At 41.1% G+C, this 19,485-nt stretch overlaps 1 protein-coding gene and 1 long non-coding RNA gene across 2 annotated transcripts in view; one reads left to right on the forward strand and one right to left on the reverse strand.

Moving 5' to 3' along the window:
- Positions 1-10,684, reverse strand: part of wipi1 (WD repeat domain, phosphoinositide interacting 1) — a 113,928-nt gene extending 103,244 nt beyond the window's left edge. Inside the window, exon 1 of the mRNA XM_063074509.1 lies at positions 10,511-10,684. Coding sequence (XP_062930579.1) covers positions 10,511-10,584 — 74 coding nt within the window. The 5' untranslated portion in view covers positions 10,585-10,684. The remainder of the gene's footprint in view (positions 1-10,510) is intronic.
- Positions 10,685-10,885: 201 nt separating this feature from the next.
- On the forward strand, positions 10,886-19,265 carry LOC134336529 (uncharacterized). Its single transcript, XR_010015816.1, has 3 exons — positions 10,886-10,998; positions 11,223-11,337; positions 15,178-19,265. It is a non-coding gene; the product is annotated as an uncharacterized LOC134336529 (long non-coding RNA).
- Positions 19,266-19,485: the final 220 nt, after the last annotated feature.

Raw genomic sequence — 19,485 nt, forward strand, 5'->3', positions numbered from 1 at the left:
TCACTTCTCAGCCCTGCTCTGCATCCTGTCTATATCGTATTGTAACCTACAGTCATCTTCAGATTTCAAAAGGTGAATAAATGAAAGTCAACTCTAACGGGGATATTCACTGCCTTAACAGAGTGATGAATCTGTGGAATTATTTGCTGAGGCCACCGGAGGCCAAGTCTTTATGTATCTTTAAGGCAGCGGTTGATAGATTCTTGATTGATCAGGGCATGAAAGGTTATGGGGGCGGGGGATAGGGAGGGAAGGCCGGAGATTGGGGCTGAGGGGAAAAATGGATCACCTATGAAATGGCAGAACAGACTCGATGCGCTGAATGGCCTAATTCTACTCCTCTATTTTATGGTCTTAAGACTGTTTCCCTTTCTAAAGAAGTTGCTTCTTACTTCTACTGCACTCCTCGCTCTCTCCAACCTACCTACATTTTCTTGTCCTACTTCCCCATTCCTCATCCTTCAATGACGCATCCCCTCTATATTCAATCCCTTTCCCCAACCTACCCCAGGTACCTCATCAATTCCTTCCTCATCTCTCACTCCCTTGCCCATTCTCCACATTGCTTCACCTTCTCCCCTTTCCTCACTCTTCCACTCCCCTTTACCATCCTCAATTGCCAACTTCCCCTCCCCATTCTCCAGAACATTGCCTTCCTCTTCCCCCATTCTCCTGCACCAATTTCCCTCTCCTCTCTCCATCCCCTCCCATACTCTTCCTCCCCACCCACTGCCCTCATCTCCCAACCACCTCCCCCTCACAATAACCATTCCCCTCCAGAATCCCGTCCTGATCTTTACACTCGGAAATCAACTCCCCTCCTCCCCTCCTATGTCCACGATTCCACTTGTCTTCATCTCCCACTTCCCCTTCCCCCTACATCTCCCCTACCCTCCAGTGATTCTCCATTCCTTTCTTGCCCTTAAGTCTTACATAGAATTGGCAAGGGACCTTTATGCATTTATGGTTTAAAAACCTTTTTATTAAGAATTGTTAGCTCAGCACTTCTCATCATAACCTGAATGAGGAGGACACAAAATTAAAAAGCATTGCTTAAAAATACTCTTTATACACCACATCAATGCCTTATTTGTCTATTCCTTTCATATGTCTTCTTAAAAACATTACACAACTTGAAGTTTAGTATTGCTTCAAAATAAAATCCTCTTATAGATATTGCTGCTCTCATTAAAATTTCTTTTACACAAATTTTGTGAATGCCTCCACTAGTTCTTTGCAACAAAGCAGGGTGGGAGGAAACTTGATAGAGGTATACAAGATGATAAGCGTGGATAGCCAGAGACTTGTTTTCCCATGGATGGAAACGGATAATATGAGAGAGGATGTTGATTGGAGGAAAGTATGGGGGAGTGGGGAGGGATATCTGAGGTAATATTTTTTTTACATGCACAGAGTGGTGGGTGCATGGAACATCCTGCCAGGGGTGGTGGGAGAGGTAGATACATTAGGGAGATCTAAGAATCCCTTAGGTAGGCACACGGATGATAGAATAATGGAGGGCTATGTAGGAGGGAGGGGTTAGATTGATCTTAGAGTATGTTAAAAGGTCGGCACAACATTGTGGGCCGAAGAGCCTGTATTGTGCTGTAGTCCTAGTCTATGTCCTAGTGTTACTTCTTCACATTTCTGGAAGATATGCCAGAATGATGTCACAAGATCTATGTTGCTATACTCAATCTTGGGAAAGCAGGAAAGCAAAATGAGTGTTGTGTCCATCCTGAATGGCAGGAAACAAAATTATATAAAATTTCTTTTTAAGAAAGAGGGTTACTCTTGTTGAAGATAGTGGAAAAGGGATACTGAGTTTGGAAGATATCAACTTCATTCAGGAGATCCAAATGAATTGATTTGTAGTTACAGATATGTGGTCAGGATCAAAAATAAATAAAAGTTCAAGTGTGAAAAATTATTTAAGTTTCCATCCAGCCGAATAAAATATGCAACAAGGCAGCTGAAAATCTTGTGATAAGTTGAATCATACAGTTGATTGTGTGGTGTACAGGACAGTCCAAAATCTCTGGCCAAGTGGCCAGAGTAAGCTACTTGACAGTTTCAAACAGATCTCTGATAAAAAACCAGATCTGTCAGTTACATTAAACGTCAAAACTGAAGAAAGTGTCCCCATGAGTTTGGGGAACATTTTGAGGCATTAAAAGCCTCGTACATAAATACAAGTTATATTGCTGGGAGGACTGTTGGCTCTTCGAATAAAAGTCCTGATGCATCAAAACTAAATATTTGCCATAGTTTGGTCTCTGTAGCAACACTGGGCATATCTACTGTCTGCCTGAGGTGTTCACATAACACAAGGCGATGGAAAGCAATAGCACTTAGTGTAAATGATTTTTACTCCACCAGGATAATTCTGGGGTTATCAGTGCTCAAATCCATGTTTAATTGCTGAGTTTTTCCTGGTCACATATTGATAAATCCACCATTCTGAGTAGATCTGAGCGATAAAGACATGCTACAGTGATATAACAACATGCAGAGTTTGGTTTATATGTAGAGTTCTGATTCTTACTAAAGGAAGAACATTGAGGGGATGCAACAGAGGTTCATTCAATGGAAAAGGTGGAACTGGCCTACATTCCTCTGGAAATGACAACAATGTGAAAATGATTGAATGGTGGAGCAGGCTCAATGAACCAAATGGCCTGATTCTGTTCCTATATTCTATGGTCTTTTGTATAACGTCATCACATATTATGTATAAAATTTTTATAGATGCTGAAAGATTGTGTCCCATGACAATCCCTCTCACTAATAAACTCTTCGTGGGCTTCCAGCTGGGTACAGGTATTGATTATAACCAACGTTTTGATTACAAACTCTACCGTCTTCATCAGGAATTCATCCTGATGAAGATGGCGGAGTTTGTCATCGAAACATCAATTATATTCAATATTTATACCCGGCTAGAAGCCCAAGAAGAGTTTATTCATCATACATGTTGGGAAAGCACAAGATCATTTTTCAATCTCTCTCACTGTTAATAAAGACAGCCACTTGGGCCTACAATCAGAAATTTTTGAATTCACAGAGCTTCAAATTTTGAAATATTCTACTCGAGAATATTTTTGTGCATTAAAGATTAAAATCAATAGGACCATTTATCCAAGAATATGTGCTGTGACTGAAAAGTACTGCAGTAAATTAGCAGTGAACTTTTATTTTGAACAGAGGCCTTTGGAGCCTGTTCCTTCCTCCGGTTTCTCACGTCTAAAGGGGAATAAGATTTCCTCTAGTTTGCAGTCAGCTGAAGTAATTAGGTGAAGAATGGGGGGTGGGGGGGGGAAGGATTGGTGAGTGTTATGTTTTGTAACTCTAAAACTAATAGAAAGAAAAACATGGGGAGACCGGGACAAACGTGTAGGCTTTATTTTTTCACGCACACGTGACATGGTGGTGTGATGATGTATGCCATTCACATACTTTTACATATAACCTGTAAGGTTATGTTAACAAAATATTGACATTATTCCAGTATCACTGAAATATTAAATACACAACACCCCTCCTTGCTTTTTTAAGTCCAAGAAGAGTTTTGATGAGAGAGATCGTCATGGAACACAACCTTTCAGCGTCTATTCGATAGATATATACTATGTCTGTCAATCTATCTAACACAGCTACTATATAGACATCCACGGCATAGTAAATTTTAAATTCAGGCCTAAGGATTTAATCGCTTACTGTTATGGATAACATCTCTCCTGACCGGGTGGGGGGGTGGCGTGGGGAGAAGAGTCACGAGTCACTCTGCCAGAGCAATGCAGGCTATTCCCAGGAATGGGGAAGCACTGCTCTTGGCATCTTCTGGATGTGTTGGCATCCCAAGCAGTGCATGGCCAGCTGCTCGATCTGCTGATCTATCCCAGGCCACCAGACAAAGCTTCAAGCCAATGCTTTCATTTTGTCCATGCCCATGCAGCTCCTTCAGCACTCTAGGTCTCAGCTTGGACGGCACAACAACTCTCAATCCCCTCATAAGGCAATTCCCATCAAATGCAATTTCACCCCAGTACTGGTAAAAATGGGGGAGCAGGAATTTCTCCGTATATTCCAGCCATTTTGAGCGGCCATGTAGGCCTGAGGCAGTATGGGGTCTTTTATAGTTTTCTTTTGGATCATCTCTGCCAATATAGAGAGAGAATTTTGATTTGCTTTAGGGAGAATACGTCAAGAGAAAGGTCCCCTTTTGTAAATTTTTCAGGCATTTCCAAGGGTAAACAGGACAATTCATCAGCACATGATTAGTTGTCACCCGGAATTTGATCTTGCAATTGTGTCCTCCAAGGCACAGAGCCCACCTCTGCATTTCTGCTGCTGCTGTTAGTGGAACAAGCTTCTGTGGATTGAAAATGGATACTAATGGTCGATGATCAGTAATAAGGGTAAACTCTTTCCCATACAACTACTGGTTGAAACATTACACACCCCAAATCATACTCAAAGATTCAAAGTACATTTATTATCCAATTATGTATACAGTATGCAACCCTGAAAATCATCTTCCTGCAGACAGCCAAGAAGCCAAGAAACACCATGGAACCTGTTCAAAGGTATATGGAGGAATTTAAGGTGGGGGTTATATGGGAGGCAAGGTTTAAGGGTCAGCACAACATTGCGCGCCGAAGGGCCTGTACTGTGCTGCACTATTCTATGTTCTACGTTCAATAAAACATTGAGAACCCAACGTGCAAAAAGGAATAAACCGTGCAAACGGCAAAAAACAAACAAATAACATACAGAATATTAGACATCAAACGGCAGAGTCCTTGATGCAGTCTAGCAATGTTCAGAAATGGGTGGGGAAGGAGGGTGGGAGGTTGATGCTTTGCTGCTGCTTGTGTGTAGCAGCGGGGAGTAAGGGGTTTGGGGTTCTAACTATTTTCTGTCATTCATTCTTTGGGGTTCTCTTCTGCTTTTGCGGATGCTTGTGAAGAGCAAGAATTTCAGGTTGTATACTGTATACATTCTCTGATATTAAAATGGAACCATTCGAATTTGGCGTTGTGTCATTTGCTGATTGCAGAGCAGGTCCATCCCAATCAAAATCATGCAAAATAGTAACTAAAAGAAGAGTAACCAGACCTACAAGATGAACTGCAGATACCTCCAATAAAAAGAGTCCATTCTGCAAACTATACCGATCAAACTTGCCCAAGACTCAAGACTCCTGCACCTTCCTTTGGCAGCAACAAGTAAGAGGGAGAGGGAGACCAGTCAAATGCAGGCAGATAGCTCCAAACACTCATTTGGCTTCTGCTCTCGTCCTCGTTAATCAGTGCCAAATTCTCTCGGTGACAACAAAGGAGCCAGATCACTCAATTATCCCAAAAACACATTATCAAAATGTAAATTACAGGCTCTATTTGTATACAGATTAGTAGTATAATTGTATTTAGAAGAGGAGGAGGAGGAGAAGGAGAAGAGGTAGTAGTTTTGTGACCTGTCTGCGGGACATTGCCGTTAGTCATGTTAGTCATTGGTACCATCTTGTCAAGATAATAGGTGATTTTAATTTTCCACATACTGACTGGAACTTCTATTATGCAAAAGGACTAGATGGAATAGAGTTTGTTAAATGTGCTCAGGAAAGTTTCTTTGATCAGTTAGTACTTTATACTTTATTGTCACCAAACAATTGGTACAATCATCACAGTGATATTTGGTTCTGCGCTTCACACTCCCTGGATTACAAATATTAAATATTAAAGATATTTAAAATAGTTAAAATTAGTAAATATTAAAAACTTAAACTATAAATCATAAATAGAAAATAGAAAAATTGGAAGTAAGGTAGTGCAAACAAAACCGAGAGGCAGGTCCGGATATTTGGAGGGTACGGCCCAGATCCGGGTCAGGATCCATTCAGCAGTTTTATCAAGTAGAAGTTCCAATGAGAGAGAGTGCGATACCTGATCTCCCATTAGGGAATGAGACAGGGCAGGCGACAGAAGTTTGTGTAGGGGAACATTTTGCACCTAATGATCATAAATCAAAAGTATTGAGTACAAGAGATGAAATGTTACTTTGAGGTCAAATTTGGAATACTGTGCGCAGTTTTGGTCACCTACCTACAGGAAAGACGTAAATAAGGTTGAAAGAGTACAGAGAAAATTTACAAGGATGTTGCCAGGGCTGGAGGACCTGAACTATAAGGAAGGACTGAAGAGATTAGGTCTTTCTTTCTTGGAACGTAGAAGACTGAGGGGAGATTTGATAGAGGTATACAAAATTATGAAGGGTATATGTAGGGTAAATACAAGCAGGCTTTTTCCACCGGGTTAAAGATGAAAGGTGAAAAGTTTAAGGGGAACATGAGGGTAAACTCTTTCATTCAGAGAACCAAGTTGCCCGTGTAAGTGGTGCATGCGAGTTGATTTCAAAATTTAAGAGAAGTTTGTGAAACCTCTTTTTACTGGGTGTCTCTGGAAATGCGTCTCATTAGCCCCTCACTAACAGCCACTGGGCTGCGCACCGAGAAACCCGCCTTTCACAGGCTTCGTATGTCTAGGGTGTATACAACTTTGATCCCGCCAAATCCGTGATGTTGGAATGTCTCGCCTACCCAAACCCCGGTTTGTGTGAATGCTGTGTGACTTGCTGCCCCGGCAATCGCCTATCGGCAAAAAATAACAGATTGTACACTGCGTACAACCCTGGGCTCCATTGGATCGCACGTTCCTGCCAGGTTGAATCCTATGGCCAGTTCTCTCAAGCTCCTTCTCTCTCCATCTCCCACTGAACAAAGACCTCGATCCACCTCAATGTTCGTCAGAAAAACTGTTCCCCCAGCATTCTCCAGAACCAGTTCCACTCTCCTGACTGGATAACACATATTTCTAAGCAACCCTGATCTTTAACCCAAACACTGCCAGCAGAATACACTGTTTCTACAGAAAGACCGTTACATGAAATACCCTACAACATTAGCAGGGAAACCTTTACCAGGGCATTACATTTGGATAAGTACATTGATGGGAGGGGTACAGAGTGATATGGTCCGGGTGCAGGTTGATGGGGCCAGACAGTTTAAATGGTCCAGTCGGACTAGATTGGCTGAAGAGCCTGTTTCTGTGCTGTACTTTTCTATGACTCTGAAATGTGACTTGACTGTACCTATGCCATAAGGCGAAGCATCATTGGCAAGCTTCACTGGATGATGTAGATTATAATGTGTGAGTACAGTACCTGATGTCACCATTTCCTTTACCTTTTCGAAAACCACCTTACACTGGTTTGTTCATTGCCATTTCTTCCCTGTCTGTAGTAATGAGCTCAAGGGTTGGAGCACATAGCCAGGTTTGGCAGCAACCAGTTATAATAACTGACAAATCCTAAAGACGACCACAGCTGTGACATGTCCTTTGGCCTTGGGCATCCACCACTGCTTGAATTTTCTCAGCACACTTGGGTAATCCTTGTTCATTAATAGTGTGAGCACAGTAAGTGATGCTTGGTTTGACGAAACGATACCTGTTGCATTGTGATCTGAGCCCATAATCTTCTCATCTTTTTAACGCTGACTTGAGATTTTGGACATGCCTCATCATCCTTACCAATAACATTGATGTTATCCAAGTAACACTGAGTGCCTGGGCAGCCTTGCAGTACTGGGTCCAGAGCTTTCTGCCAGAGTGCAGGTGCAGTGCTACTCCAAAAATAGGCCTGTTATAGCGATAAAGCCCTTTGTGAGAATTTATGGTGAGAAACACTTTGGACTTTTCTTCCATCTCCATCTGTCGGTAGGCCTCAGCTAAGTCCACTTTGCAGAAGTGCTTTGCTCCAAAAAGGTTTGCAAAGATATTCTCTATCCTGGGTAGAGTGTATTTATCTACTTTCAGTACTGGGTTGACGGTGACCTTAAAATCACCACAAATCCTGACAGACCCATCTTCTTGGCTACTGAGATCACTGGTGTTGCCCAGGAACTCCACTCAACCTTGGAACTAATTCCTTCAGCCTCCATGTGATCAAGCTCACTGGCTACTTTATCATGGATGGTATAAGGAAACAGATGGGCTTTGTGAACTTGAGTGTGGCATTTTCATTTAACATTATTTTACCCTTTATATGCTTGAATTTTCTAATGCCATCCTTGAACGGTACTGTGGCATCATCCAGTACCTGTCTTAATTCGCTTTTGGTTGATTCTACTGAAGGGGATGTGGTATGCAAATGGTGGATGGATCTCCAATCAAGTTGCAGCCGTCTCAGCCAATGATGACCTCACAGTGCTGGCCCTCCTGTTTTTACCAAATACACGCCCAATGTGACTTGTTGGTCGTTGTATTTCACTATTACCAATGCCATTCCCATGGCAGTTATCTTTTCTCCAGTATAAATTCTTAGTTGGATATCTGCAGGCTCAGTATCTTTGAAATGCCGTTCAAACTCATCTTGTGGAATGACTGAAACAGCTGAGCCCATGCCCAATTCCACTTTAATTAATTTGTTGTTCACTTCTTGTGTAACCAATTTGCTTCTCTGTTGTTAGCTTTCACATATAAATCTCTAGGCCTCTCATTCTTGTGCTACTCTCATCATTATCAGATTGTTCATCAACAGCATGCAGGTTAGTGCTCTTCTTGAAACTGCAACTTGACTTTTTAGGTTTTGCTCTTCCCTGTGCAGTCCATTTACTTTTGTCTGCCCGACATGTTTTTTATATGTGTCCTCCTTTGTTGCATTTTCTGCAGGTTTCGCCTTTAAATCTGCATTGGTCTGGTCTATGTGATCACAATATTAACACAATTTCTGCAGCCAGGCTGGTTTCAACTGCTGTTTTAAATGTGATTTGTGCTTCAGTTAGGAGCCGTTTTTGAATTCTTTTTTGTAAAATTCCACAAACTAAATGATCTCACAGTGTATCAATAAGCTCACTACTGAACTGGCAACACTCAGACAACTTCAATTCATTCCCATAAGCTGAAATGGACTCTCTAATTATTCCCGCATAACTTTCACAATATTAACAAAGCTCATTTCGGCTGGTTTGGTCGGAATAGTTAAACTTCTACGCAAACTACATGCCTGTCTACCCAAAGCATTTAGCAAAACTGGCACTCGCTTTCATTGCCTATATCATTTGCTTCAAAATACTGCTCAATTTGCTCAGTATAATATATACAGTTATTTCTTGTGCAATCGAGCATATCATTTATGATTATCACCACAGTTATGTTCTGTAACTCCAAACTAATCAAAAGTAAAACATGGGGAGACTGGGATTAATGTGCATGCTTCATTTAAATTTACTTTCGCAAGGCGTGGACATATGGTGTAGTGACGTGATGATGTTCTGTATGCCATTCACACACTTTAACATATAACCTGTAAAGAACTATGTTAACAAAGAATGCTTAATCAAACAACATATCTACATTACTCAAATATTACTGAAATATTAAAAACACAACTGTAAGTTAGTGGTAAATGACAGAAGTCATCCTCGATTCCATTCCTAAGCACCATGACCTCTATTGAAAATCACTGAATAGCAAAACACCTGTGAAAAGTAAAACCCTGACATTAAAAAATCAAAAAAATTCAGAAGATCCATTGACCCAAAGCATCAACCCTGTTTATGTCTCCACAACTGACTTGCTGAATGTCTTTGGCATTTTCTGATTTTATTTTCAATTGACTTTGGAAAACAAAACAAATTTTTAAGTAACTGCTTCTTCCACTTCATCGTCAGTTTTCTTAATGGTCCATGAACACTGCATTTTTTTTTGCACTATTTATTTAAGTTTGTAGGTTGTAGTAATGCTGTGTTTTGCATGGTACTGCTGCACCACACAACAGATTTCACAACATACAAGTCAGTGATGATGAATCTGATTCTGATCGTATGACTTTAGGACTAGACTCAATACAACAGTACACCAGTAAAATCTGCAAAGGAAGAAAGAAGGCCTACTCCACTTTCAATACAAAGATGTTGGTGTGATGACTTTGATTTAATCAGAATTGTTCCCCACAGGTAAAATAATGAGGTAATATCCAAGATGAATAAGAACATCTGCTGAGATCATCTTTAACAAGGTTATATTTTCACTTTTATACGTGTATTTTGAGCATTTATTATAGGACTTCTGTCAACTGTAAACTTCTGAGATTACACAGTCTGAAATTTTGACTTTATGGAGTCACCCAAAGCAAATTTAAGTAGTAAAAGTCACTTAAATGTTATTTTATATAACAGAACGCCATATATTAATTAATGCAAACTGATTTCAAAACTGGGTTACTACAGAGAAAGCGTGCCATGACCTGGATAGTTTTGAAAACTGACCCTTACTTCCAACGGTAAATTACATAGTAAGATCCCAAAGTAGGCCTGCTGACAGTCCGGCTCTCAGGCATTCCCTGCCCTTCCTATCGGAGAGATGATAACAGTCCCGATGCGGTGGGAGAAACTATTTGTACACATTAAGGACTGGAAAAAGCCGAGTACGAGAGGCAGCCAATTTCTTACGTGCAATCCTGATTGAAGGAGGCGCAGAGAGGGGCAATGGAGGCTCCCTCTCCGCCAGCATCACTTTGGCTCATCCTCAGCGCTCCACATCCGACCCCGCTCCCGCTGGCTCAGCGCCCGTTCCGAGTGGCGACCTGCGGCTCCCGATCACTCGCCATGGAACAGCTGTCAAGGGATGACGTCACATTCCATTCCCATTGGACGATGACAATTCTGACGTCGAAAACATGACGGATCTTGTCCCGCCCCCTCCAGCAGGGCCAAAGTTGATTGGCTGTTTTCCCACCCCAGTTCCCAACGTTGCTCCAAGAGCAATTTGGTCTATGGACCGGCTGCACGTCTATCAAATCTTAATTCATATCTAAAAGTAAAACACTTCGCATGCTGACATCTGAATGGTGCCACATCGCAGGCAGTACCTGTGGATGCAAGTTTAAAGTCCAAGGCCTTTCAAAGTTTTGAGAATTTTAAAACGCAGATTAAGTGAGGTAGGAAAATCTAAGTAGGTATATAATAGAGAAGGCATGGGAGATTAAATGGCAAATGTGTAAGTATTTTTAATATTAAATATAAATGAAGCAACACGCGCCAACTGTTTTTGCTCTATTTATATTTAATATTAAAAATACAAGACTGAAAATCGTCTACATTCTGCGTCCTGTTTTCTTTGTACTACCTTCATGTATTTATGTATGGCATGATCTGACTGCAGGGCACATTAAGCAAAGGTTTTTCACTCAGCCTTGCTACATTGACGAATAAACCTGTACCGGTAACTGCGGGTCAAGTAGCATCAGCGAGGAGAGAAACGGCGTCAACCTTCCTGGGTAAGGACACTTCTTTAGAGCGGGAATTGTGAGAAAACTTGCGTGTTAATTTGCAGAGAGGTGGAGGAGATTAAGAGACAGAATGGGAAGAGCAGCCAAACTGGAACATGGAAGTCCAGCCTCATCTGTGGGGAGGGATGTAGTGGATCGTGCAAGTAGTGGAAAATGTTAAGTTCAGTATAAAGTCCTAACGGAAGATGATGTGCGGTCCTTGGTTTTACACCAAAGAACAATCTAGAAGACCAAAGAAAAAGGAGATGCTGGATGGGGGGAAAGTGACTGAGGACTGAAAGCTCAGGATCACACATACAAAATGCTGGAGGAACCCAGCTGATCAGGCAGCATCAAGAGAGGGGAATAAATAGTCGACGTTTCGGGCCAAGATGCTTCATCAGGACTGATGGGGGCCCTTCATCGGGTTCAAAGTCATGCCTGTGGATCAAACAGAGATGTACTGCAAAACTGTCACTCAATCTGCATGTGGATTTTCCATTGTAGAGGGAACCATTTTGAGAGCACTTCATGCAGTTCGTTAAACTGAAAGAAGTGCAAATGAACTTGGGCTTCATCTGGAAGGACAGTTTGAGTGTCTGAATGGTGGGAGGGGGAGAGGTAACAGGGCAGGTTACCTGAATGGTGGGAGGGGGAGAGGTCCCATGGGCAAGTTCAGTGCCAAAGGGCGAGGGTGGTGGAGGAGAAAAGGAGATGTGGAGAAAACAGTCCCTTCGCCGTACTCAAATAAGAGAGAAAAATTGTCAGGTGATGGACTCCTTCAGATGAGTTAATATTTCCTGTGCCATTCATTGCTGGTGGTAGTGGACATTGAGTAAAATTTAGTAAACTGCAGATCTTAGAAATCCAGAGTAACACACACAAAACCCTAATCAAGCCTGGTTCAATACAAAACACCCAATCCAGAATTGCCTTTTTCCCAGTGGGCTCAACCACAAGCTGTTCTAAAATGCATTTTACAAATCCCCTCTCTTGGGATCAATCACCAACCAGATTTTCCCAATACAGCTGCATATTGAAATCCCCCATGACTAGTGTAACATTGCCTTTTTACATACCTTTCCTATCTCCATTTGTAATTTGTATCCCTCGTCCTGGCTACTGTGCAGAGGCCTGTATATAACTCCCAGCAGGGTTTTTTTTAAACCATGCAATTTCCTAACTCTGCCCACAAGGACTCTACATCTTTCAACCCTATGTCACCTTTCTAAAGATTTGACTTCAATTTTTATCAAAAGGGCAACCCGACCCCTTCTGCCTCCCTGCCTGTCCTTTTGATACAACGTTTATCCTTAGATATTAATCCACCAACTGTGATTTTCTCTCAACTGCAACACAGTGATGCCCACAACATCATACCTGCCAATCTCTAACTCTGCTACTTATTCTGTATACTGTGTGCATTTAAATATAGGACTTTCTGCCCTGTATTCATCGCCTTTTTGATTTTGCCCCATGTTACACTAATCCTTGTGACAAATAACTTGTCACATCTTACCAAGCAGAAGATGATCCTTTTAAAATACAGTGGTGCTAGAAAGTTTGTGAACCTTGTAGAATTTTCGCTACTTCTGCATAAATATGGCCTAAAATGTGATCAGATCTTGGTGTAAATCCTAAAACTAGATAAAGAACACCCAATTAAATTAATAATCCAAAAACATTATACTTGTTCATTAAGAACAGTAATTAAAGGCATCCGTTAGTCTTGCAAGACCATGGATCTGTGCCTGGAAAGTCTTCACTCTCCAGGGCGCAGGCCTGGGCAAGGTTGTCTGGAAGATCAGCGGTTGCCCATGCTGCAAGTCTCCCCTCTCCACGACACCAATGTTGTCCAAGGGAAGGGCATTAGGACCCATACAGCTTGGCACCAGTGTCATCGCAGAGCACTGTGTGATTAAGTGCCTTGCTCAAGGACACAACACGCTGCCTTGGCTGGGGCTCGAACTCATGACCTTCAGATCGCTAGTCGAATGCCTTAACCATTTGGCCACATGCCCACACAGTACAGTATATTTATTTCATTGAGTATTAACGATATTTTATTGAGAAAACTAATCCAATATTACATGTATTTGTTGGAAAATGTATGTGAACCTCTGGGGTAATACCTTCTACAAAAGTTATTTGGAGTCAGGTGCTCCAATCAATAAGATGAAATTGGAGGTGTGGGTCGTAGAGGTGCCCTATCCTATAAAAAAGACAAAGTCATGTTACTGACAGAGCCTGCTCATCTCAAGAAAGATCAGTTTTTTTGCACCATGCCTCGATCAAAACAACTTTCAGAGGACCTTAGAAGAATTGTGGAGATGCTTGAAGCCAAAAAAGGCTACAAAAGCATTTCTAAAGACCTGAGTGTTCATCAGTCCACAGGAAGAGAAGTTGACTACAAATGAAGGAAACTCAGTACTGTGGCTACTCTCCCTCGGAATGGGCATCCCACAAAGATCACACCAAGAGCACAATGTGCAATGATGAAGGAGGTAAAAAAGAACCCAAGGGTAACAGCAAAAGACCTGCAGAAATCTCTAGAACTTGCTAAAGTGTCTGCCCATGTGTCCATTATAAGAAAAACACTAAATAAGAATGGTGTTCATGGAAGATCACCATGGAGGAATCCACTACTCTCCAGACATATTGCTGCACATCTCCAGTTTGCAAAAGACCACCTGGGTGTTCCACAACATTTCTGGGACAATATTCTGTGGACAAATGAGCCAAACGTTGTAAGTTTTGCCATTGCTGTGTTTGGAAGATAAAGGGTACCACACACCAACACCAAAGCCTCATCCCAACTGTGAAGCATTATGGTTGGGGTTGCTTTGCTGTCTCATGGCCTGGACAATTTGCAATCATTGAGGGAACAATGAATTCAAATTTGTATCAAAACATTTTACAGAAGAATGCCAGGGTAGCGGTCCGTCACCTGAAGCTTAACAGAAGTTGGATAATACAACAAGACAATGATCTGAAAGACAAAAGAAAATCAACAACAGAATAGTTTAAAAAGAAGAAAATTTGTGTTTTGGAATGGCTGAGTCAAAGTCCTGACCATAATCCTATAGAAATGTTGTGGAAAGACCTGAAGCAAGCAGTTCATGCAATGAAGCCCACCAACATCTCAGAGTTGAAACATTTTTGTAAGAAGGAGTGACCTAAAAGTCCTCCAAGCCAATGTGCAGGATGGATCAACAGTTACCGGATATGCTTGGTTGAAGTTATTGCTGTACAAGGGTGTCATATCACTGAAAGCAAAGGTTGACGTACTTTTCCCAACAAATGTAATATTTGATATGTTTTTTCAATAAATAAATGAACAAGTATAACATTTTGTGTTAATTATTTGGGTTCTCTTTTTCTAGTTTTAGGACTTACGTGAAGATCTGATTACATTTTAGGTCATATTTATGCAGAAATAGAGGAAATTCTACAGGGTTCATAAACTTTCTAACACCACTGTACCTTTCTCTTCAGCTAACTCTCAAGAGAAGCAGTTACTTTTTATCTTTCCCCCACTCTCCCCTCTTCCATTGACACTGCTGCTAATGACAGAATGAAATGTCATGATACAGCATAAGAAAACTATTAGATTCATCAGTGCAACTGATTTCACCTACTGATCCAAACAGTGATAAGTATAGGGATATCATCCAACTGCTTTGTGGTCAGACATTTCATGTTTGAGCAGGTTGGTCAGTTTATATTTTAATCAAAACAAGATATCATTAGTCTTGTGTTTTGCAATTCTGTCTGCATCTTGTCCATACAAATTTATTATTTATGGGATATGTCAGCACTTGATTTAAAATTTCTGTTTCTTTTTTTCAGGAACTATCACATCAGGTCACTTCTGTGTTCCACAATCCTATTCACTGATTGAGACCTGCTGACGAGGAAGTTAAGTTTCTAGTTGCAGAGGGAGGTACAGAGGTTCAGGTCTTGAAGGCTGATGATGAGTTTGGATTAGATGATTATGTTGAATACCAAGATATAGTTGATGAAGAATTCCTGATGTCCAGATGCCCCAGGGCAGATGGTAGGCAATATCGAGGTAATTTCTGAGGCAGGAATTCATTTGTGCCATAACCAACCTCTCAAAGCACTTCCTTATGGTTGGTGTAAGGACAAACAGACGTTCGTCATTGTGGCTGGTCACCACACTCTTCTAGGCACTGATACAATATCTGCCTTTTTGAAGCAGATGAGAACGTCAAACTGCAGAAACGAGTGGTTGAATATGTCAATAAATATTCCAGCCAGATCTTTAATATTTGACCATGTATGCCTCTGGACCAGACAGTTTTCGAGGATTTGCCCTCTTGAAGGATACACTGATGTCAGCTTCAGAAAGAGAGAGATAACATGATTATCGGGAGATTCGGGAGGTTGTGTGCGTGTGTCATAGTTCTCTCCATCAAAGCATGCATAAAAGACATTGAGCACGTCCAGTAATGATGGACCATAGCCATTTATGCTAATTTTGCCTCTAGGAAGTAATATTGCATAAGCCCCATTGAGCATCAAGCTGTGATTCCAAGCTAGTCTGAAATTGCCTCTTTGCACTCATATTGACCTTCCAGATTACGAATCTCAAAGTACATCTAGGGCTTCTGGTTGTGGAAGAATCTGAAAATCCTTAAGACCATAAAACATAGGAGCAGAATTAGGCTATTTGGCGGATTGGGTCTGCTCCACCATTTCATCATGGCTGATCCATTTCCTCTCAGCCCCATTCTCTTGCCTTCTCCCTATAATTTTTTATGCCTTGACTAAGACTCTATCAAGCTCTGCCTTAAATATATCCAATGACCTGGACTCCACAGCCACCTGTAGCAACAAATTCCGCAGATTCATAGTCATCGGGCTAAAGATATTCCTCCTCATCTCCATTCTAAATGGACGTCCTTCTATTCTGAGGCTGTGACCTCTAGTCCTAGACACTCCCACCATAGGAAACGCCCCCTCCACATCCACTCTATCTAGGCATTCGATATGTTTCAGTGAGACTCCCCCTCATTCTTCTCAATTCTAGCGAGTAAAGGCCCAGAGCCACCAATCGCTCCTGATGTGATAACCCTTTCATTCCTGGAATCATTCTTGTGAACCTCCTCCGAACACCCTCCACTGTCAGCACATCCTTTCTTAAATAAGGGGCTTAAAACTGCTCGCAATACTCCAAATGAGGCCTCATCAGTGCCTTATAAAGCCTCAGCATTACATCCTTGCTTTTACATTCTAGTCCTTTCAAAATGAATGCTAACATTACAATAGCCTTCCTCACCACTGACTCAACATGCAAGTTAATCTTATTCCTTTGCACCTCTGATTTTTGAATTTTCTCCCTATTTAGAAAATAGTCCACCCCTTTATTTCTTCTGCCAAAGTACATTACCATGTACTTCCCTACATTAAATTCCATCTGCCACTTCTTTGCCTATTCCCCCAATCTGTCCTTTTGCAGACACCCTGCTCCTTCAACACTACCTGCCACCCCATGTATCTCTGTCCTTTCAATACAACGTGTGTCCTTGAATGTTAAGCTCCCAATTATGATCTTACAGCCTTGACTCAGTGATGCCCACAACATCATAGAGGAGGAGAAGATGGCGGCGCAACGGCAGCGCGCACGGCCTCTCCGGTGATGAACATCTGTTATCTGTCAAGTAAGGGACTGTGCACAATTCTGATTTGATGGAGACAGACGTGAGAGTACGGAGGAACATCTGGAGAAACTTCTGAAATGCCCGCTTCGCTGCTGCTGCTACTGTGTGGTCCGGAATCTCTGGAGCAGAAGGCCCCGAAATCCTCGGCTTTGCTTGTTTCAGCGGCCGGGGCGAGGTCGAAGGCTCGAAGTTTTTGGACAGATGGACTCAGTGTCGGCTGTGGTCGGCTGCTTCCAAGGCATCGGCAAGTTGACGGTGCCTGGAGGTTTATGGCAGGGAGTTTCTCCCTTTTGCCGCCTGCTATCAGGGACTCGGGAGTCGATCGACTCGGGGACTTTTGAGACTTTTTTTACCGTGCCCATGGTTTGTTCTTCATCAAGTTATGGTATTGCTTTGCACTGCTGTAACTATATGTTATAATTATGTGGTTCTGTCAGTGTTAGTCTTTGGTTTGTCCTGTTTTCTGTGATATCACTCCAGAGAAACATTGTATCATTTCTTAATGCATGCATGCATTTCTAAATGACAATAAAAGAGGACTGAGTGTTCTCATAATCTAATCTAACCTAATCATACCTGTCAATCTCTAACTGCACTACAAGATCATCTACCTTATTCCATATACTGCATAGATTCAATCATAATACCTTCAGTCCTGTTTTCATCACCCTTTTTGATTTTGGCTTGCTGTTAAACCTTAACCCATCCCACTGACTGCAATTTTGCCCCATCATCTGCCTATCCTTCCTCACATCTCAATACACACTGCATCTAGTTGTATACCAACTGCTCCATCCTCAGCCCTGTCTACTGTTGTTGCAAAGCAAGTATGTATTACAACAAGCAGTGAAAGGGGTATTCAGTTCAAGAAATGTATGTCCAGAGGTTAGACAGCTGGGTATGCAACCCTGAGGGTGGTCTCGACAGCTAAAGAGATAAAATGCAGAGGATTGCATTGTCAAAGAGACTAAATGTTGTAGAGAAAGTAAGGAGGGGTAATGCACCATGGTCTTACTGATAAGAGAATGACATTCATAATTCTGGCAAAACCTATTATAGTGCCATGGAAACCAGAATGAATTTGGGAGAGATAAGTATGGAGCTGAAAAGCAAGTGCTATCCAAGGCATTGGAAAAGAAAAGTTAGCTGAAAATATGACTGGAGCTGTAAATGATGGCTAGCTGGCAGATAAGTTTAGTATAGTGAAAGGTAATGATTACCAAAGGAACATGATTTTTCAACATTTATATTTGTAACAAAAATATAATTTGGAGTATAAATTACTGCATAAATTCTAGATTAGGTAATATTATAATGTCTAAAAATATTAACATTAGGAATCCTCACAAATATCATATTACCAAGTTTTTCCCAGTAATTAAAAGTGTGAACCTGACTGTACATACTTACTTAGAAAGGTAAATGATTTATATTGCATTTCTTTGCTTTAAATAGGTATAATTTATCAACTATAAATTGCTGTGTATTTGATATATCTATGCACCTAAAAGCCATATTCGTCTTACGTAAACATAGGGTTTGAAATAAAATAGTTTCTCCATTATAAGGAAACATATTGCTCCCTTTAATTATTTTCTTAAGAACATTGCAACATCTGAAAATAGTCATGAATCTGCAGTGCACAATGCTTCTCTTTCGATTATAGCTCAGCTAGGGCAGTCTTTCCACTTCCCCTTTCAAGACAGAACCAAACTATTTTTTGATTAGGAAGGTCATCAGGGATGCGTGGTATTCCTGCTGCCTTGAAGGAGCCCACCAATTTGTACCCAAGGCTAGGAGGAGGACGATCTTGCTTAACTGGAAGGAGATTGCCCCCCACTACACATGCTCAATGGTTATGCGATCTTATGTCGTGCTTAAATGTAGAGAAGATTTGTTGTTCGATTTCTGATTCTAGTCAAGATTTTCAAACGCTGTGGGGACCCTTTTTGAACTATTTTGAAAATCTTTGAATTGTTATTGTTATTAAAATATAGATCTGGGCTATTATTATAAAACACTGTATGGTAAAGTACACTTTTTTTTCTTTTGTGTTTTTCTACCAACCAGCTTTGTCTTGGTAGTGGGTGTAGATTTTTTTTACAATATAATTAAGAATATTATTGTATTTCATAATTCAATTTATTTTATCTGATTGATTATGAATATGGGATACTGTGATTGTATCAGTGTGATTTATATATAGTGCATTTTGTGCTACCTTATTTTGATTTATAATAAGTATCCTTATGAATTCTGTATTTGTGTATATGAAATTTAATAAAAATATTGGAAAAGGAAAGAAAGGAAGGTCATCTGAGATGCATGGTCTTCTGCAGATAGTATTCCTTCTGCCTTGAGGGAGCCCACCAATTTGTACCCAAGAACCTTTGGAAAGCAGACTTCTGAATTCTAAGGCCCTGTAAGAGAAGTTAAAGGACAGATCTCTGAAGGATTGTGTCATGATCTACCT

Source organism: Mobula hypostoma, chromosome 22 (genome assembly GCF_963921235.1).
Source record: "Mobula hypostoma chromosome 22, sMobHyp1.1, whole genome shotgun sequence".
NCBI classification, from domain to species: domain Eukaryota; kingdom Metazoa; phylum Chordata; class Chondrichthyes; order Myliobatiformes; family Myliobatidae; genus Mobula; species Mobula hypostoma.